Source organism: Stegostoma tigrinum, chromosome 29, assembly GCF_030684315.1.
Source record: "Stegostoma tigrinum isolate sSteTig4 chromosome 29, sSteTig4.hap1, whole genome shotgun sequence".
Classification (NCBI taxonomy): domain Eukaryota; kingdom Metazoa; phylum Chordata; class Chondrichthyes; order Orectolobiformes; family Stegostomatidae; genus Stegostoma; species Stegostoma tigrinum.
The window spans coordinates 33,038,376-33,057,310 of NC_081382.1; the positions used below are offsets into that span (position 1 = coordinate 33,038,376).

Genomic DNA, 18,935 nt, shown 5'->3' on the forward strand with positions numbered 1-18,935 from the left:
AAAAGCGATTGTATACAATTAACCAAAAATTTTATGATTTAAAGGGCGCCACGTGAATGCACTTCGTAGACAATATAAGCCCTAGTAAATTAGTATTTCTGACTGAAATGGGTTCTCTCGGCTGGAAGTCTGTGTCTCCCACTCTCCTTGTCCTGCCCTCAGTACGTGTGCCTTTATGGAATGAGATTCCGCACCTTGATTAAATATTAAACATTCCGCAAGCGCCTCCTGAGCAGGACAGCCAGTTACTAATTCAGGCGCTGCTAACGCCTCACACTCAAATTTCATCGTTTTTTTTTGCTATTCTGTCGTTTGAATCCAAGGTCACCATTCAACAGGGAGCCGCAGAAATGCTCCTCTCTGTGAGCTAGCCCCAAGCTGTAGGGTGCTTTCCCGCACCCCTCTCCGAGCGGAGAGACTTCAGATTTAACAGGGAGCTCTGGAAAACCACCGGGAAATAGTAGCTGTTTCTTGGGAAGTTAGATCGGGACAAACTGGATTCAGATGCCGACCTGGACCGTGTCTGAGTTTCCCTTCCCTAACATCATTCCCTGAGTTTAGCAGCGGGCGGGACAGAGGACGGAGGGAGCAAATTGAGAGCGAGACAGAATGGTCGGTCTCAGGAGGAGAGAGGGGTTGGTCGCGCGTCCCCCAAAGGAGCAGGGCCAGGGCTCATCTAACCGGAAGGTTGCATTTTGAGAAAGGGTATGCAGCATCAGAACGGCACCTTCACCAGTGGGCAGCTATGTTCCCCTCTCACCATCTTAACATCTCGTCCCAACTGCGTATGATTAGTTTGATCCCCGGGTACAATCCAGAATGGACATCAGTCCCTGACTGAACAGGGGAACACTTGCTCGAGTGTCTCTCCTTCACCGTGTTCTGGACTTTAAGCTAAAGCAAATCACAGCCAGCAATGCTCTAGAATCAGTCGGCGCTCCTTCAATTACTGACCAGAAATGTTGTGGGAAACACATTAGGACCCCGGCACTCGCATTGTGCTGTGTTGCTGCTTCGAGCTGCTAGATCCCCAGCCCCTTTAGAACCCCTTCCCAGCTCTTCATAAGTTGACAGACTATTTCGTTTCAGAGAGGGAGTGGTGGGAAAATATATTTTCCGTCGGGAGGAACATGGGAAACTATTGAAACTGTTTCACAGTGAGGGGAGTGCTCCAATACTATCAACACCTCCGCCGTTCGCAACACGGGCGATCATTTCAAATTCAATTTCCCAATGGGCCACCCACCACACCATCCTGCCTCCACTTCCCCTCCCCTCTCAAATCAGGGCTGTTCCCGCTCACGGTCCAGTCAACGTGCTTCAAATCAATGAGTTTTATTGACACTTCAAATCCTGTCTAATACTAAACACAAACCTTTCCCAGACCCATCTGTCGTCAGCCTGACCGATTCCGTGAGGATCATCATGTCTCCCCCTCTGAGCAACAGCCAGTTTCCATGTATTACTTTGTAAAAACAGAAAAAAAACCTCTGTATGAATTAGAAAATAATTCTCACACACAAACTTTTACTCACTCTGAAACTCACTCTGTCTCTCACCCTTCACCTATCCTGTAACTCACCCACAGTGTAACTCACCTTTACCCTCCCTGTAACTCCCTCTATCATTCACACACAGCTTGTGCAGTACAACCTCTCAGTCACAGAGTACAAATGGGGCCATTTCATTTGTTTGTCAGAGGCGCTAAACGGCCGGAATTTTCAGACGTTCACCGCCTATCGAGCAATCTGCCGGGTAGGGCGGTAAGCGGGGCGAGACTGGAACCGGCGGCGACGAAAGGACATGAGGAGGCAAACGGCGCCCCCGCCCCACCCCTAAAGCCGAGGTGACAGGCCCCCTAAACTCCTTCTACCGAGCATCGCTGAGTATTACCAATAACCGCAGCAAACTCTCTAAAAACAGAAAGTGGCGGATTCGAAGATAATAAAATGTGAGGCTGGATGAACACAGCAGGCCAAGCAGCATCTCAGGAGCACAAAAGCTATCAGAGATAATGGGAACTGCAGATGCTGGAGATTCCAAGATAATAAAATGTGAGGCTGGATTCTGCCTGACCGTCTCTGTGCGAACCAACTGTCTGACCTTGACCATTTCATTGAGTTTTAACACCCCGATCAATTCTCTCCAAAATGAACAATCCCACACACTCTAACTCTCACTATAGGCGGGATTTTCCGATGCCCTGAGAGTACTGAATCGTGAGCGAGCACCTTGCGGCGATTCTGCCCTAACTGGTCACCTCCTCCAATGGGATAGTATGAGGCACGGAAAGGGGTTAGTCCAGCTCGGTGCTAGATCCCCGTTTGCTGGGCTCGCCTGGACCGTAACAGGGCGTTCACTCTGTGCAAATGCTCCTGCCCATGGACTAGGTCAGGTCGGACTGGCGCAACGTGCATTTCTTCGTCAGTATAGGGAGTTGGCTGCGGGATTGTGTTTCTCGCGACCTCAGTCGGTGCCACCGGGTACTGTGGGCACGCCAGAAAGGGTACCTTACCCTGCAGAAGCAGGATTTGTAGCAGAACGGTGAGCAACCTTGTGCCAACCGTTGGCTGGAGCTTTGGGGTTTCATTGTTGTGCCCCAAGTCTTGTGAATTCTATTGTACCCAGCCGAAATTTCCGAGAGTTCATCAAAATGCAAGGAAAACTGATAGTGCTGGAGAAACTCAGCAGGCCTGGCAGCATCTTTGGAGAGAGAAACAGAGTCAACGTTCTGCCAGACGTGCTGAGTTTCCAGGCAGACAGTCCAATCCACGTGATCGCCTCTGAACCCTACACTGCTGGGAAAAAGATTCATTTTTATCAAACAAAGAGCTACTGCAGCTGGAAATCTGAAACAAAAGCAGAAATTGCTAGAAAAACTCGGCAGGTCTAGCTGCATCTGTGAAGAGAGAAACAGAGTTAACGTTCTGTCAGACCTGCTGAGCTTCTGGTTTTGTTTCAGATTTCCAGCAGCAGAAGTTCTTTGTTTGATAAAAATGAATCTATTTTTTCACCGAACAGTGTGGGATTACGGAATCATGTCATGTTTATTTATAGCATTGGTCTGTAGGATAGTGCCTTTCACCACTCAGGTCATTCCCAAACAGTTTAGAACATCGAATAGTTGACAAATAACTCAGCAGACAAAATCAATGAACAAAGATTCCCGGGAGACCTACAACCGCTGACCCTGATTCTTATAAAGACGCTAAAAGACGTTTTAGAAATTTAGAATTTGCGAAGATCGGTTCGGCCTGGTTGTAAAACCTCGCATCACTTCGTAGTTCACACGGGAAATAGTTCGAGAGATGTTCAACTCCTGGCGCCTGGGCCATGAGGATGCGGGTGAGGCAAGAGGAAGAAATTAGAGATGCCCTGAGCCAGTCTGGCTCAAGGACAGATGTCAGGTCTGAGGGCTTCCACTCGTCCCTCGGAAAATAACTCAATCAGAGACAAAACAAAGAACAAATTCACACAGAAACACACACACACACACACACACACAGACACACACACACACACACACAGACACAGACACACACACACACACACACACAGACACAGACACGGACACACAGACACACACACACACACACACAGACACACACACAGGCACACACACACAGACACAGACACACACACACACACACACACACACACACACACACAGATGTGTGTTTATGTCTTCCCTTCCCTTGAGCATTGACCGTGAACACGTAGCTGGGGCTGGGGACCAGTTTCTTATTCCCCACCCATCGGGAACATTGCGTCCCGGCTCCCAAATTATTGAAATGTAACCACTACTTTACACGTTAGTTCCTGTAATTTGCACCGATCTGGTGGGAGCTCGTGTGTGCGGGGGGGAAAGAAACAAGAATTTAACCCGGCGACATCTGTAAAATTAAACTACAATTTGGCACTATGTACCGATCCACTCTTTTTTGCTTTTGGAGGGGCTGGGGTTTATTTCGCCGATTTGCAGGAGTTTATATTTCATCCTGACTGCGTGAGTTAATCCATGCTTCCTCAGGTTATCTGTTTATGGCCAAGCGGCTAGCCATCAACAAACAAAACAAAGTTTCAAATCCGTATCCTCCAGGCGCCTCCTGAGACAGGCTAACATTCAGAGTCAGTCCCCCACCGACCGCATCAAATGGCTTAAAGCTACAGCTCCCTCTCTATCAGGCTGTCTAAAAGCCGAGTTTTTTCTATCCCGATACTACTTCCTTGAGCTTCCGAAACATCACGAGAATTATTACAATCATCATCGTTAGAATTTTAACAGAGGGGCCCTTACAATCAGCGCGCTGAGGGGCTTAATGAATGCGAGACCAGCAGGGTGGGAGACACAATGCATTAAAATCGGTTTAATCTTGACCCCGTGTCGGCCACATTATACCCATCCTCCAAATTCAGCATTAATCTGACACCAATCCTGTTTGCAGGATCGATGTTAGCTTGAGGAGTTGAAAAAAAATCTTTCCAGTTTTCAGTTCCGTAATTTTACACCCAGCGGGTGCGGTCCCTGATTCTCCAGAGACCTGTGCTTCAACAGGGCTCTTACCGCAACAACAACGAAAAGTAGTACGTTTGGTGACTGTTGGGCGATTTGGGTAGCTCAGCGAGACCGATAAATGGCACCTGGACGCTGGTCACACTTTACCCAGCTTACACCGTCTCAAATGTAATGTCAGTGTGAGAGTTTCCCTCCAGTTACATCCAATCGATGCATGGTTTGAACCAGACAAGCAGCGGGGGAGAGTGGGCTTTGAATTGAAATGGAACCAAAATGAGTGCCGTTACCCCGTCGGTTAAAAACGGGGGCCTCGATCAAAAAGGGTGAGTCCGAGAGGGATGTCAGGAATTCCATTTTTGAGGAATTTTATCAGAAGGTTTAGTTCATGTTCACCGCTCCCACCTCTACCGTCTCTTTGAGACTGTCAAAGCAAAGTTCAGCTGCAGTGCTGCCTGACCTGCCCCTGGATCCGAGCACACGGCTTTAGTCCAAATGTTTCCATTTCCCTCCCATCGCCTGGCATTACAGTGCGCGACGGTCATTATCTAAATCAGAATATATTAAATCAAAAATAACATTCGGGGATTTTAACAATCTGCTATGTCTTTAATCCGGGACACAGTGCTTATGGTGTAACTACAGCGCCAGTGAAATGCATTAGTCTCTCCAAATCCATTCTGAATAACTGCCTGCCTATTAGTCCAGGCTGTATTAACCCAAACCAGCGACACTCGCCCGTAACTGAATTATTAATGTTGCAAAGTGCATTTATTCATTCATTTCGGCTGGGCAACTAAGTGTGTCCCAGTTTAGTAAAACCCACAGCTGTCCGGAGTGTAGGAAGCTTGAGCAGAGATAGTGTTAGTAATGTTCTGTCGGGGTCGGCTCAGCGAAGCTTGAGCTCCTCTCAGGGGCTTTCTAATCCCTGTGTGTGTGTGTGTGTGTGTGTGTGTGTGTGTGTGTGTGTGTAGTTTCTCTGGAGTTGCCTTTTCTAAGTGTAATTTTTTAAAAACAACTTTTAAGTTGCTGGAATCCGAAGAGAAAATGCGCCGACAGAGAAATAAAAATTAAAAATTATAGATGAAGTGGAAGCTCGCTGCGCGGCGGCAGGACACCGAAATATCCCGAATTGCTCTCTTACAAACTGCATCCCTCCGCCCCCCCCCCCCCCCCCGCCCCCCAATTCTCCCTGGAGATAGTACGGACTGCAGATGCTGGAAGAGAGAGTCAAAAAGAAATGTGGAACTGGAAGAGCACAGCAAGGTCCCGACCCGAAAGGTCAGCCTTCCTGCTCCTCTGATGGTGCTTGGCGTGCTGTGTTCATCCAGCTGCACGCCTTGTTATCGCAGGGCAGACAGCATCGTTTCGGGTCGGGACCCTTCTTCAGGACCTCCTTGCTCTTCGGATGCTGCCTGACCTGCTCTGCTTTTCCAGCTCCACATTTATTGACTCCCGCACTCCCCACCTGGTGAAGGAACCGGCAGGTCAGTCAACAAGGCTCGCCCTCTGTCTCTCGCTCCCCCCGTCCTCTTTTTGCTTCCCCCCGTCCCTATCTCCCCTTTCTCTCCCCGACTCCCTCTCTCTCGTCTCTGTCTCTCTCCTCGTCTCCCGCTCTCTGTCTATATTCCTCCCTCCCCTTCCCCAGATTCTCTCTCCCCGCCACCCCCACCCCGACACACGTCCCGGTTGAGTGTCTGATCCTTGCTGAGTGAACTTCCCTGCTGTCCCTGTTTCTGATCCTGACCGGGTCGAGCTGAAACCTCCACAGTTACTGACACAGCTATCCGGGTGGAAGTTTCGCCCCTGGGTCGGATTCGTGAGGTGACGGCTCGGGTTTTGTTGGCGGAGCGAGCGGCAGCGCCTCCCCGTGGCTCTCCTTACCAGCGCACAGAACCGCTCCGGAGGGTTTCCGCAGGTCACCCCTGGAGGCTCCACCTTCACCCTCAGGTACCGCTTCATGGCCATGGCTCGGGGTTGACAGGCGTAAAACTCCCAGGAAGGGCCGGCCTCATCGGTGTTCACCAGCGACTTGCAGCTGTCGTACTGGCTCCGGGCCGGCAGCAACGAGTAGACTAGGGCGGCGAGTTGCAGCATTGGGCCGGAGCGCATGGTGCCCCGGGCGGAGCGCACACACACACAGCCCCGGGGCGGGCGGCTGGCGGGGGCGCAGCGGGCACGGCGCCGCACTCAGCATGGGCACAGCTGGCACCTGAGCCGGGCAGCGGACCATCCCAGCAGCTCCATGGCTCCTGTCCGGCCACGGGCACTCAGTTCCCTCCCTCTGTCCGACTCTTTCTCTCTCTCTCTCTCTCTCTCTGTGTCTCACTCACTCGCCTCAACTTCAAACCGACCGCTCGAAATCCTCCTAAATCCAACCGGGGCTCTGCGGCGAGGTATCCGATCTCTTCCCGCTGTCCCGTCCTCTCCACACTGGGGGCTTTATCATGACCAAGAGCTGATGGAAACGGAGATAAAAAGGAGGTAATTGAAATGACCAGAGAACATACAAAACGCAAAGATCACCCACAAGCAAAGCGACTCCAGCGCGCTCTCACACCCACCCCACCCACCTCCCGTTACTGCCATCTCCCAGAGGTTTACCCAGCAACACTACACCCCACCCACAAAACAGAAACCCACCCCTCCCCACCTCCCACACAAACAGACACACACACAGAAATTTACTGCGGGGAGGATGACGGCTTGGGGGTCACAGAAACACTGCGAGAATGACTAACAGAGAGAACAAACCTGCAGCCAAGATGCGATCCGGATTCTGAAACTAACGCTTGCGGCAGCCTGTGTGTGTTTTGCCTTGAAGGCTTTCCCTGTTTCTGACCTCCCCCCACTCGCACCTTCAAGGGCAGATGGCCAGGACTTTGGGTTAATGCTCTGGTCCAACTTAATGCGGAGGCTAAATCCTTTTTAACATCACTTTCAATCACAATCTGTGCTTTTATGTCAGAACTGCCTCAAGTCTGCGCAACTTCCTCCTGCATAGTCTCAGGCACCGCTTTCCCCAATCAGCTTAAAGGCGAAGCACAGGGCTCCCATGCACTCTTAAAGGTACAGGTCTCCTGAGTTCACCTCCTGAGAATCCTCTCTCTTTTCTGTCTTTACCGATTTGAAGGACGCCAACGATTCATTGTCAATTTATTTCAGGCAGCTTCATGCCAGCTGGGAGGGAGGAGAGAGAGAGCAGGGGTGGGCCACCCACATGGGATGGGGAAGGGGGTGGGGGATGGTGTGAAGCTTTTACTCAATTTATAGGGAGACGCCGGAAGTCCTGATAAATACCCTCATTTAAAAAAAACAGAAAGGAACAATTTTAATGGATTCCTGAAGATCAATGCACCAGTAAAAAAAACTGGATTGAGCACATTCATAGGAACATGGGAATTAGGAGCAGGTTCTTGCAAGAACCTGCTACGCGATTGAACACGGTCATAGTTAATCTTACATAGAAGATAGGAGCAGAAGGAGGCCATTCGGCCCTTCCAGTCTGCCTGACAGCCCTTTCATCCCAGGAGTCAACCTGGTGAGCCTCCTATGAATTTCCCCCAGTGTAGCCACATCCTTCCTCAAGTAAAGAGACCAAAACGGGAGGGAATACTCTCGGTGTGGACTCACCAACTCCTCACATTAATTGTAACAGAGCTTCTTTGCTTTTATAATCCAATTCTTTTGCAATATATGCCAGGATTCCATTTGCCTTTCTTATTATATGCTGCACCTGCATACCCACTTTCTGTGATTCAGGCACAAGTACACCCAGATCCCTCTGCACTCTTTGAAACTGCCTCCCATTTAAATAATAACTTGCTGTTTTATTTTTCTGGCCAAAACGGATAAGCTTGGACTTATCCACATTAAACTCCATCTGCCAGATTCTGGCCCATTCTCCTAGCCTATCAATATCCCTCTGTAAACTCTTTATCTCCTCATCACAGCCTGATTTCTCATCTATTTTAATATTATTTTCGACTTTTGCTATGTTGCATTCACATTGCTTGCAGATCATTTATATATATAGTAAATAGTCTGAGAACTGAACCCTGCGGTACCCCACTAGTTACGGTTGGCCATCCAGAGAAGGGCCAATTTATCCCAATACTCTGTTTTCAGTCAGTCAGTGAAAGCTCTAACCAAGTCAATACTCTATCCCTAACCCCAACCCCCTGGGATCTAAAGTTCTGGATCAATCTTTTTTGCAGTACTCTCAAATGCTTTCTGGAAGTCTAAATATTCCACATCCACTGGATTCCCATTATCCATCTTGCCCGTTATATCCTCAAAGAACCACAACAAATTTGTTAAGCAAGATTTGCCTTTGTGAAACCATGTTGGAAAATTCAAGCCAACTAAATTTATGTTTGCAAACTTTATTTCCACATTTTTTTAAGCAACCTGCTCAGACAACCTGTCATGACACAACTCTGGAGCAGAGACGGACTGGAACCCAGGCCTCCTGGCTGAGAGATATAGATACTATAATCATAGAATCCCCGCAGTATGGAGTCTACACCAACCCTCAGAAGGGCATCCCACCCAATCCCCGTAACCCTTCATTTCCCATGGCTAATCCACCTGGGCTGCACATGCCCGGACAGTTCGGGACAATTTACCATGGCCAATTTTCAGGAGCACGGGGAGGAAACTCCCGCAGACACCGGGAGTACGCACAAACTCCACGGAGACAGTCGCCAGAGAGTGTGAACGGAACCCGGGCCCCTGTCCCCATTGAACCACCGTGCCGCCCTACTATTGCCCCACAAAAGCCCTCCAGTCTTTATTTCTACTGTGATACTGCTGGTGACTCTCCTATCTCTCCCCACCCCGACCCCTCCGGTCAGGTCAGTCTCATAGGAAGGTCTGGAGGGGCTCAGTGGAGTGTCGCAGTAATGTGCTGGACGCTTTTATTGCAAATATGGGCCCCGGCGCGGTGCCGTCCAATCTGAAGCATGCAAACCGACGGGAGAAATCATAGATTAAAGCAGTTTGCACCGCTCTTACTGCAGTCAAATCCACCAGAAAGATGGATGGGCGATCAATTCTACGGAGCTTCAGTCCTTGAACCACATAAACAATCTGCCCACCCGCCTATCACATGCTTTTTTAAAATAGCAACCAACGCAAAATATCCTGTTGGTGCTGAAGGAGGTGTCAATTGGGCTTGATTCACTTATAACCCAGTTCAATGCTGTCCTTTACTCTACTTGGGTTCTGTGCTGAGTCTCTGAGCTGGATAAATTAATGAAATATCAGAACAATTTATTTGGGAGGTAGCGCTAATGAGGAGCTTGCTGTCCAGCAAATAAGCAGACAAGGGCAAAAACAGCATTTTGTCATGTTTCTAACGCTTCAGTTAGGTCTGCCGAGGAAATTTAACACGTCGGTTGGGCAGAGTCGGTGGATGATCAACTGACAGGTTAACGATTTGGTCGGGGCCATTTATCGCATAAGATCGATCAATCAAACGTCAACATGGCAACACTTCTTCTTTCCACCCTTTCTCACGGTGCCCTGGAGCTATAAAGAAACGTCGTGTAGCTTATGTACCAGTTTTGATAAAGATTTTTGTCCTAAAACCTTCATTAACGTTCCATTAACTTGCTGCCAATTTTCAATATTTTCCATTTTGATAGTATATTTCCAGCAATTACATATTCAGGGAAAGGATTCAGAAAATGCAGATTTGAGGAAGAGGGATTGGTGGTAGGGGATAATGTGCACCAGAGAGTAGATCTCAGTGAGTACTGTGGGTGGTACGGCAGCAGCTCAAGAAGACTGCTTCCCACTATCTTCTCAACAACCGCTGGCCCTGCCAGTGCCACCCACATTCCATTAAAGTTAGCAGACTTGCCATCGTCTTGTTAAAGCTTACCTCCCCTGAGTTGATGATAATGGGAACTGCAGATGCTGGAGAAGCCAAGATAACAAAGTGTGGAGCTGGATGAACACGGCAGGCCAAGCAGCATCTCAGGAGCACAAAAGCTGACATTTCGGGCCTTCATCAGAGAAGGGTCTAGGCCCGAAACGTCGGCTTTTGTGCTCATGAGATGCTGCTTAGCCTGCCGTGTTCATCCAGCTCCAAACTTTGTTATCTCCTATGAGTTGGGCCATACGCACTGGGATTGAAGACCTAATTCTCAGACCACATACAATCTTTTCCACATTCTGTCAAACATTAGGATATGATTATATTTGTTGATAACAGGGAGGTTGTCATCAAGGGGGACTTGGATCATTTGTCCAAATAGGCAATGCTGTAAAAATAGCAGTTTTACTTAAACAAAACAAATATAATATATATACAAATTGAGTAAGAAGCACACAACTGGAACAGGTTTGTCACAGAAAGCTTCTAAAATGGGCCTAAATTATGGAAATGTGAAGTCAAGGCTTTGGTATAACTTATTGGCTCATGTATCTGATTCATTACATGTATGGAGAAAGATGCCTTCATTATCAGGCAATATTTGCATATTAAGGGCTACTGGTTGTCTTGGAGTGGGCACTTGCCGAGTGTGGGAGGACACTGTAGCAAATGGGTGAGGCACAGAAGAAGCATGGAAACTGAAGGAGGCAGAGGGTAGCATTCACCAAATCTTTCTAGAAGCCTCCCTTTTAGCACAATGAGTCTGGGATGTTAATCAGATTCTACAGCCACTTTATGAAGTCAAGATATAATTTAGCTCCCAACTTGTGCTCAGACTTGAGACCTCCTTCACAGTCCACATATATTGTGGTTTGTATCACATAAAATTCAAGAAATAACAAAGTGACCCATACAGTGAAATACAAATACCAAGGACATGTAGAAGCTTACAACGCATTGACTGAAATTATATGGTTTTCTATTCATTTGTCAGCTGTGGGTTTTTCTACTAGGCCAACATTTATTATCCATCCCTAACTTTGAGTAGATGCAGATATGATGTCTTTTTGAGCCATTTCAGTCTGCATGATGGAGTTACTTAGTGCTGTAAGAAATGGAGTTAGGTGATGTTGACTCAGTGATGATGAAGGAATAATGATATTTGTCTAAGTTAGGTGATAAATTGGAGGAGAATTTACCCCATGCTTCTTAATCTTATCCATCTAGGTGATATAGGTAATATGTTTGGAAGATACTGTTGAAGGAGCCTTGGAGAGTTGCTGAATTGCATTTTACAGATTGTAGACACTTGCTTTAACTGTGAACCCATGTTTAAGGGGATGGATGTTGAAAATGATGAATGGTGTGCCAATGTGACAGGCTGCTTTGCCATGAATGATTTTGAGTTCTTTTGAATTTCATTGGAGTTGCACTTCTCCAAACGGGTGAAGAGTATTAATGCAGAGACAGTAGGAACTGCAGATGCTGGGGAATCTGAGATAACAAGGTGTAGAGCTGGATGAACACAGCAGGCCAAGCAGCATTAGAGGAGCAGGAAAGCTGACATTTCGGGTCTGGACCCTACTTCTGAAATGTCAGCTGAAACCCGAAACATCAGCTTTCTTGCTTCTCTGATGCTGCTTGGCCTGCCATGTTCATCCAGCTCTACACCTTGCTTTCTAAGAATATTAATGCATTTCTGACTTGTACATAGTAGGCGGTGGAAGGCTTTGTTTGAATATTCATTGTGTACAATTCTGGTCACCATTGGGGAACAAGGTCAAAGTGAGCAAGGACTGGAGAAGGGGCAAGAAGATCAGTAAGAATTATTCCAGTGCGAATGAGCTGTTACTAGGGGGGTTTTGGAAAATACAGTTTTATATAAAACAGTTTTATATTTTGAAGGGATGAAAAAGAATATTGTTTCACTAGAGTATGCAAATTCCACGTGCCTTAGTTAAGTAAAATCAAAATCTTGCTTTAACATAGGGCTGCCTAGTTGATTGAAAGGTCAGAAATATAAATAAGTAAAAATTAATTACAACTATGTCAGAATAAATTTCCACTTTCAAAAATGGATGACTACATTAAGTATTTTAAAACACTTTAAGTTCTTATCTCTATTATCCTTGCAGGAAGGAGATAGGGATTTCAGCAGGTTGGGGTTCAGGATGGATGAGTTAGGGACAGGAGAAGAATTGCCTCTTATCTTGTTGGATTTTATGTTCTTATCAAAAATATACAGACTAACATTTATTACTGTATTACATGAGATATGCTATTGTCCCTTTGCATCATATCATAGAAAATCTTTTATCTTCAACATATGTTTCACAGATTCTATCTATCTATCCATCTATCTATCTTTCTAATCTAGTAATTTACTTGACTGCAAATTAATCTATCCAACCAGTCCTCCAGTGTAATCTGTGTCTGTGTGGGGTACCCACAATTTCAACTGTATCAGCGATATCATAATCTGGTTTTAGTTATACTTTCTACTCCAAAAATTATGCTGATCATTTTCATTGTTCTTACAATCTTTCCAATAGGGGTTCGCTGGCGTGTCTTTCGTTCGAGATTCTCGTGTTGCTTTGAGACAATATTTCGAAAGATAACTAAGTATTTCCTCTAAAGAGATCGCTTCAATACATCCCCACCCCCCGCCCCATAACAGTACCGGGCGCTTTGTTTTTGTCGTTATGGTGACTGTTCATATTATGGTCACTATTGGAATGGTTGTTTCTGTAACTGCCGTGTGGCTGATTTCTGGATGACTGTTCCACTTAGAGATTGGAATTTCAAATAATTGCAGTGTCACCGATCTCTTCATCTGATCCTGACAAATTAACCTGAACTTCTGAGACTTCATTCTGGCTCCGACGGTGTGGTCTCACGAGTTTTATTTCTGATTGTAAAGTTCATATTTGATTGCATCTGTGATAAATGTGAGATCCGACTGCTGTTGAGGTGCAGTTAGCCAAAGAGCATCATGTTAGTCATCAACACTTTGCAAAATCTGTAGTCAGGTTGGAGCAAACAAGTCACAAACATTAACTTTAATAAAGAGAAGAATAGGCATGTCATTCACCATTTAATGGGCTCGGAATTTACACTTGTCGGGATCTTGCTGGGGTATTTTTAAAAGCATAATATGTCTGAAAGACGGTTACAGATAAAACAGCGTCCCTTACAACTGACACCCTGGTAACACAGAATAAATCAATACAGAGGGTGGGGACCTCAGGTGGTTTGCAGCTTGGATGTTGTACTATTTGTTCAATCGTATTTTTTGTGGTTTCCTGGCAAGAGACCTTCAAGGTCACTGGGTATAAGGCATTTAATTCCAACAGATCCACTGAAACCTGCAGTAAAATGTCACCTCGATTGATTTAAAATGTATGAGTGATGACTGCTCGGATATAATGTGCTGTAGCTGTTCTGATCGTTATAGTTATTTTGTGTATCTTAAACGTGTCCAAGAGCTATTTCACCGAGCAGCTTCCAATAATTATCCATTATTTCATTGTCATTTCCCACGACTCTTTACTTCGCTCGACCCAATTTCTGAATAGTGTCTATTTTTTATTCGGTTCTCATCCATCTGAAGCTGTTTAGCTTCTTCGTTGTATTTTACTTTTAGTACTGCCTTGAAGGGACGAATAATTATTTTTGTCTTATGCCAGTCAAAATCCTTCCTGGTTTATCACCTTGTTCGAAACCTCCAGCAAACCGCAGGTACAGAAGTGTCTATCCTTTCACAGGGTCACCTTCGGAAAGGTGTGAGCGGGGAGCAGCCCAAGAGGCAAACCGAATGTGGTTGGTGGTGGTAGAAGTGGAGCGTAAAGGAGAGGCCTCAGCTATAGTTCTGGAGAGTTAGAAGGAGCGGCTTTTTCCAGGACGGGAGATGGTCACAGTCATTCACTGTCAGGTGGAGGGGACGTGGACAATAACGAACAAAAAAAGACGAAAAGCATTAGAGCCGTTTATATCCTTGTTCTGAGTCCATACCATCGAAAGACAACGAAGCCCGTGGTACAATGCTTCTGATCTGTTGCATGTTAGTCTGACTGGCATGTATTATACTCGTGGCAACCAACGCCCCACAGAAAACCAACGGGAATCCGCTAACCCCCAAGGGCGAGGATAGTTTTTTAAAAAATCCCCGGTACTGCTGTTGCTGTAGGGTTCGAATTTGTCCTAATATTATAATTTCTTTAAGCTGAGATGTCCGTGTTCCGCAGTCTGACGCTAACACTGTTACATGTCCGGTAACAGGAACGTGACCTGTAGTCGGGAAGTTTGTTCAAGTTTTACCCCAAGTGAAGAAAGGCTGGATAGGCAGGGAGTTTGTTCACCGGGGCGTAGCAGTTTGACAGGCTACTTCATAGGGTTGTGTCAAACAATGAGGGGTGGAGATGGAATTAATGGTAGTTGTCTTTCTCCCTAGGATAGGGAATTTCAAAACTACAGGGCACCTTTTTCAGGCGAGAGGAGAAAGTTTAAAAAAGATATGAGGGGCTTTCTTTTTACGCACAGGGTGGTTCGCGTGTTGAATGCGCTTCCAGAGCAAGTGATGTGTGTGGATACAATTACAATATTTTGAAGACAATTGGATCAGTACACGAATAGGACAGGTATTGGAGAGTTAAGGGCCTGGGGCAGGCAGGGGGACTAGTTTAGTTTGGGATAATGTTCTTCATGGACTGGCTGGACTGAAGGGTTTGTTTCCATGTTGTATGACTCTTTGACTTGAGCACCACAAGCTAGATTGACACACTAACGCTGTGCTGAAGGAGTGCTGCATTTTCAGAGATGCCAAATTTCAATTAGATTTTTAACAACCAGATGTTATTCCCAAGAAGACCTTAAAAGTTAATGGTGCTATTCTGACCAATAATAATTTCTCAATAAACATCACAAAAGCACATAATCTGACCATTTTACTGTTTATGGAACCTTGCTGTGCACAGATTAGATGTTCCATATTTCACATTACAAGAGTGACTAAACTTCAAAAATGCTGTTTTGCTTTTAAAATACTTTGGAAGGTTTCATGTTTATAAAGGGTTCTGTATAAATGTACATCTTTCTTCTTACCTTATTTATATTTGTACATTTAAATTATTTACTTTGCTTCAAGGAGATATGATTTAAAGTTATATCCATGCTGATAAGTAATTTCTTTACACTGTTTCTATAACGTTGTTTCACCATTACATTATCTATTGATTTCTAAATACCTCACCTGAACTTCTCCAAGTGTATAGTCATCTTTTTGATTGCTTAATGGAAGTGTTTGCTATCATCAGATTATTTTCTTGACAAACTTGTAACATTCTCTTCTCTTTCATTTCTTGATCCAAGGCCTTATTGACTGACATGTAACGCTGATGTTCATCCACTGATTTTACTGTTTATGTTGCCAATTACAATTACCACACTGGTTGATATTTACCTTGATCATAACACTTCAGGATGTCACCATAAAATACATCTATTTCCTGTTCACTGATCTTGTCTTGGGTGTGAATGTGTATAAAAACCAAGTTCAAAAGGCTTTCTTTCAATTTTATTCATGATCACTATATCCGAGATTGGCCAGTAACCTTGAACTGATCTCTTGTATCTTATACTTGCTACGATTCCTGCTACATTCCTATGTTTCTCAACTTCCAAGAGTCTAATCAAACTGTAACTATCCTAGTAAGTCAATGTTATCAAACTTTCCTGCCTGATACAGTGTCATTATATTCCATATTACTATTCTCATGAGTTCTCATTCCATTGAAAACAATGGGTTCAAAAGGTTACCTCTCTTGTGAGATTATTTGTGCAATCATTTTAGAAACTTAAGCTTAATGATAATCTCAATAAAGTGTCATTGAAAGTCATAATGGATAGAAAGAATAACATTACTGAAGATGAGGTTAGTGAAATGCAGATTGGATTTTGACCTGAAGTAAGAATAGAAGAAGGAATGTTAAACCCAAGATCAATCTTCTATAAACATGTAGAAGTAAACAAGAGCGGTTGCCTATCCTTCGTAAACAATTCTTAAAATTCATTCAATTGAGTTTATCATCAAAAGCTGATAGACATTTAGCTGCATGTGACAGTAATAAGCATCAGACTGGAAGAGGAACAACCAGACATGTTTCAAGAGAAATAAGGAGTACAACAAAGCTGTGTCCTCTCACCGAAATTATTCAATGTATATACACAATGAATATTCAGAGAATTAGAAGTACTTCTGAGGTAAAAATCAGCAGTAAGAATTTAACAAACCTACGCTGATTATATGCTGTTACTTAAAGAATCAAAAGAGGCTATACAAAATATTGTAGATAAGAGAAATCTAGAAGATTAGTACATGGATTAAGTATGGACATCAAAGAAATTATGGTAATTAGGAGAACTATAATAGAAGAAACTAGAGTGAAGATTGAAGTGGATGGTGCCACAATGAAACAAGTCAATAAGTACGTCCATTGAAGACAAACGATAACAGTAAATGGACGATGTGATGCAAGAGTTAAAAGAAGGATAAAGGTAGCAGAAATACTTTTGTGAAGTTGAAGAATGTGGTAACTATAAGAAAATTCAAGAGGGTTACAGAAAAAACCGTACTATGCTGCAGTCTGCCGATTTTCATATATGCCTCAGAAGCTTAGGTGATAACTAAAGATCTTTGAAGACATTAGAGGCCTTTGAAATATGAATTGTAAGACTTACACGAAAACTTCCATGTACACACCATCAGATAAATTAAGACATTCTTGACATTGCAACAACAGAAAGAACCCTAAAAATATGAGAAAAGCTCTTCTGAAATACTTGTCTGGCAAACTTTGTGACTGCTGCATTCTATCCTGTAGCTAACATATTTAGGATGGATATTGAGTCCAAAACTGCAGGTACCAGTCAAGGAAAGTGCTTTACATTGAGTAATTTTGCCACTGAGCTCAATGAGCCACTTTTTGCACATTACCCAGAATCTGCCCTGCTTTTGTTACCAGTCTGTTTTTTGGGTGGTCCCATTAAAATTTTCGTTCATCAGTACCGCTAAACTCAGGAATTCCACTGCTAAACTTCTTTGCATCTCTACTTCATTCTCCTCATTGAAAATGCTCCTTAAAACCTTTCTCTTTGATGGAACTTTTAGACTTATGTCTGAATATCTCCTTTTGTGGCTTGCTGTCAAAGTCTTTTTTTAATACACTCCTGTGTAGTGCCTTGGGATGGTTTATCATATTAAAGGTGTTAAATAAATACTAGTTTTGCTAGTGGTACTAATGGTGGCTATAAGGAACAGTTCAGATATTCTCATATTCAGAGTGATAATTGCTTGTCATTAAGCTGACGTGTTACTGGCCTCTTACCAATCTGTGCTTGGGTGACATGTGGATCCTGCTATAGCCTCCACCAGCCACAGCACCATTCTACCTGACAGTTTGGCATGGCTTCACTCACATGAATTGCTTGACATTCACCTACCTTTTAATAGGACATTTTTCTGCTTGAGTTTGTGATTGCTGCTTTGATGGTGAGGAAATATATTCTCACTTCTTCTTTGATATTCAGCCCTTGTGCCTATGTCTGGATCAAGACAGTGAAGACATACACATGGAGATGAATAATTCTGGTAGAGCTTGAAGTGAGCTTCAGTAGAAATGTTATTTGTTAGCAGGTCACCTAAATGTCATTTTTGTCCATTTTTCTGTTGATGAAAGATGGTCATCAGTAATTAGCTGGAATGGACCTGTATACGTTTAAGGTGTGCCTTGGCAATTTTCCACATTCTCAAAAAAATACTAATGCCATAGTTACTTAATGACTGGACCAAACCTCCTTTCAAAAGATGCATGAGGCTTCGTGGGAACATGTGCAATGTGATGAACAATCCCACCCCAATTACAGTACACAATATTTCAATAGGGGTCAGCTATTTCTGATGCAAAGATCTTTAATAGTGTAGCTGGGATCTCCTCAGGATATAGTATGTTCTTTGTATCATTGTGGATAAATAGGATCATTAAAAGGAGATTATGAACTTTACTTTATAATTTTAATCCTTGAAGAAGACTACAATTGTGCATCATGCATTCTTACAACTTGGAGTTTTCTGAACTCTTTTTCACTGTGCCCAAATGTGAAAAAGAGATTTCCATGAGTAGATAATGTCATCTGAACAGAAACATCGGTCCTTATGAATGGCATAGGTAAGATAACATGCAATGTGATGAACAACAGGTCCTTTAACAATGGTACTTTGTAGAATGTGCAAGGTGGTGAAGGTACATTATTTAGAATTACAATAAAAAATTAAAGGCAAAGCTGGCATGAGGGGCTAATTGGCCTCTCCCTGTTTCTATTTCTTATAACTTATAAATCTTTAGCAGAACTTATCTTGTACACAATTTATATTAACAGCACTTAACATTACTTTTACAGTGTTTCGGTGTTTTTAATTGGATGAGACAAATGTTCAAACTTTGGACTTCAGGGAAAGTATTTGCAAACAATCTTTTAGTGTACAGA

At 44.2% G+C, this 18,935-nt stretch overlaps 1 protein-coding gene across 26 annotated transcripts in view; it reads right to left on the reverse strand.

The window, feature by feature from the left end:
- The window catches only part of LOC125465462 (netrin-G2-like), a 105,128-nt gene extending 97,611 nt beyond the window's left edge, over positions 1 to 7,517 (reverse strand). For 20 of the 26 annotated variants that reach the window (XM_048559034.2, XM_048559037.2, XM_059638157.1 and 17 more), the window contains exons 1-2: positions 7,268 to 7,512; positions 6,398 to 6,971 (exon numbers count right to left, since the gene is read on the reverse strand). In XM_048559034.2, the coding sequence (XP_048414991.1) occupies positions 6,398 to 6,625 (228 nt within the window). In that variant the 5' untranslated portion in view covers positions 6,626 to 6,971; positions 7,268 to 7,512. Of the gene's footprint in view, positions 1 to 4,973; positions 5,054 to 6,397; positions 6,972 to 7,086; positions 7,104 to 7,267 lie in introns of those variants that run through there. The other 6 variants (XM_048559042.2, XM_048559041.2, XM_059638155.1 and 3 more) reach the window with 5 other exon arrangements.
- Between the last annotated feature and the right edge of the window lie 11,418 nt (positions 7,518 to 18,935).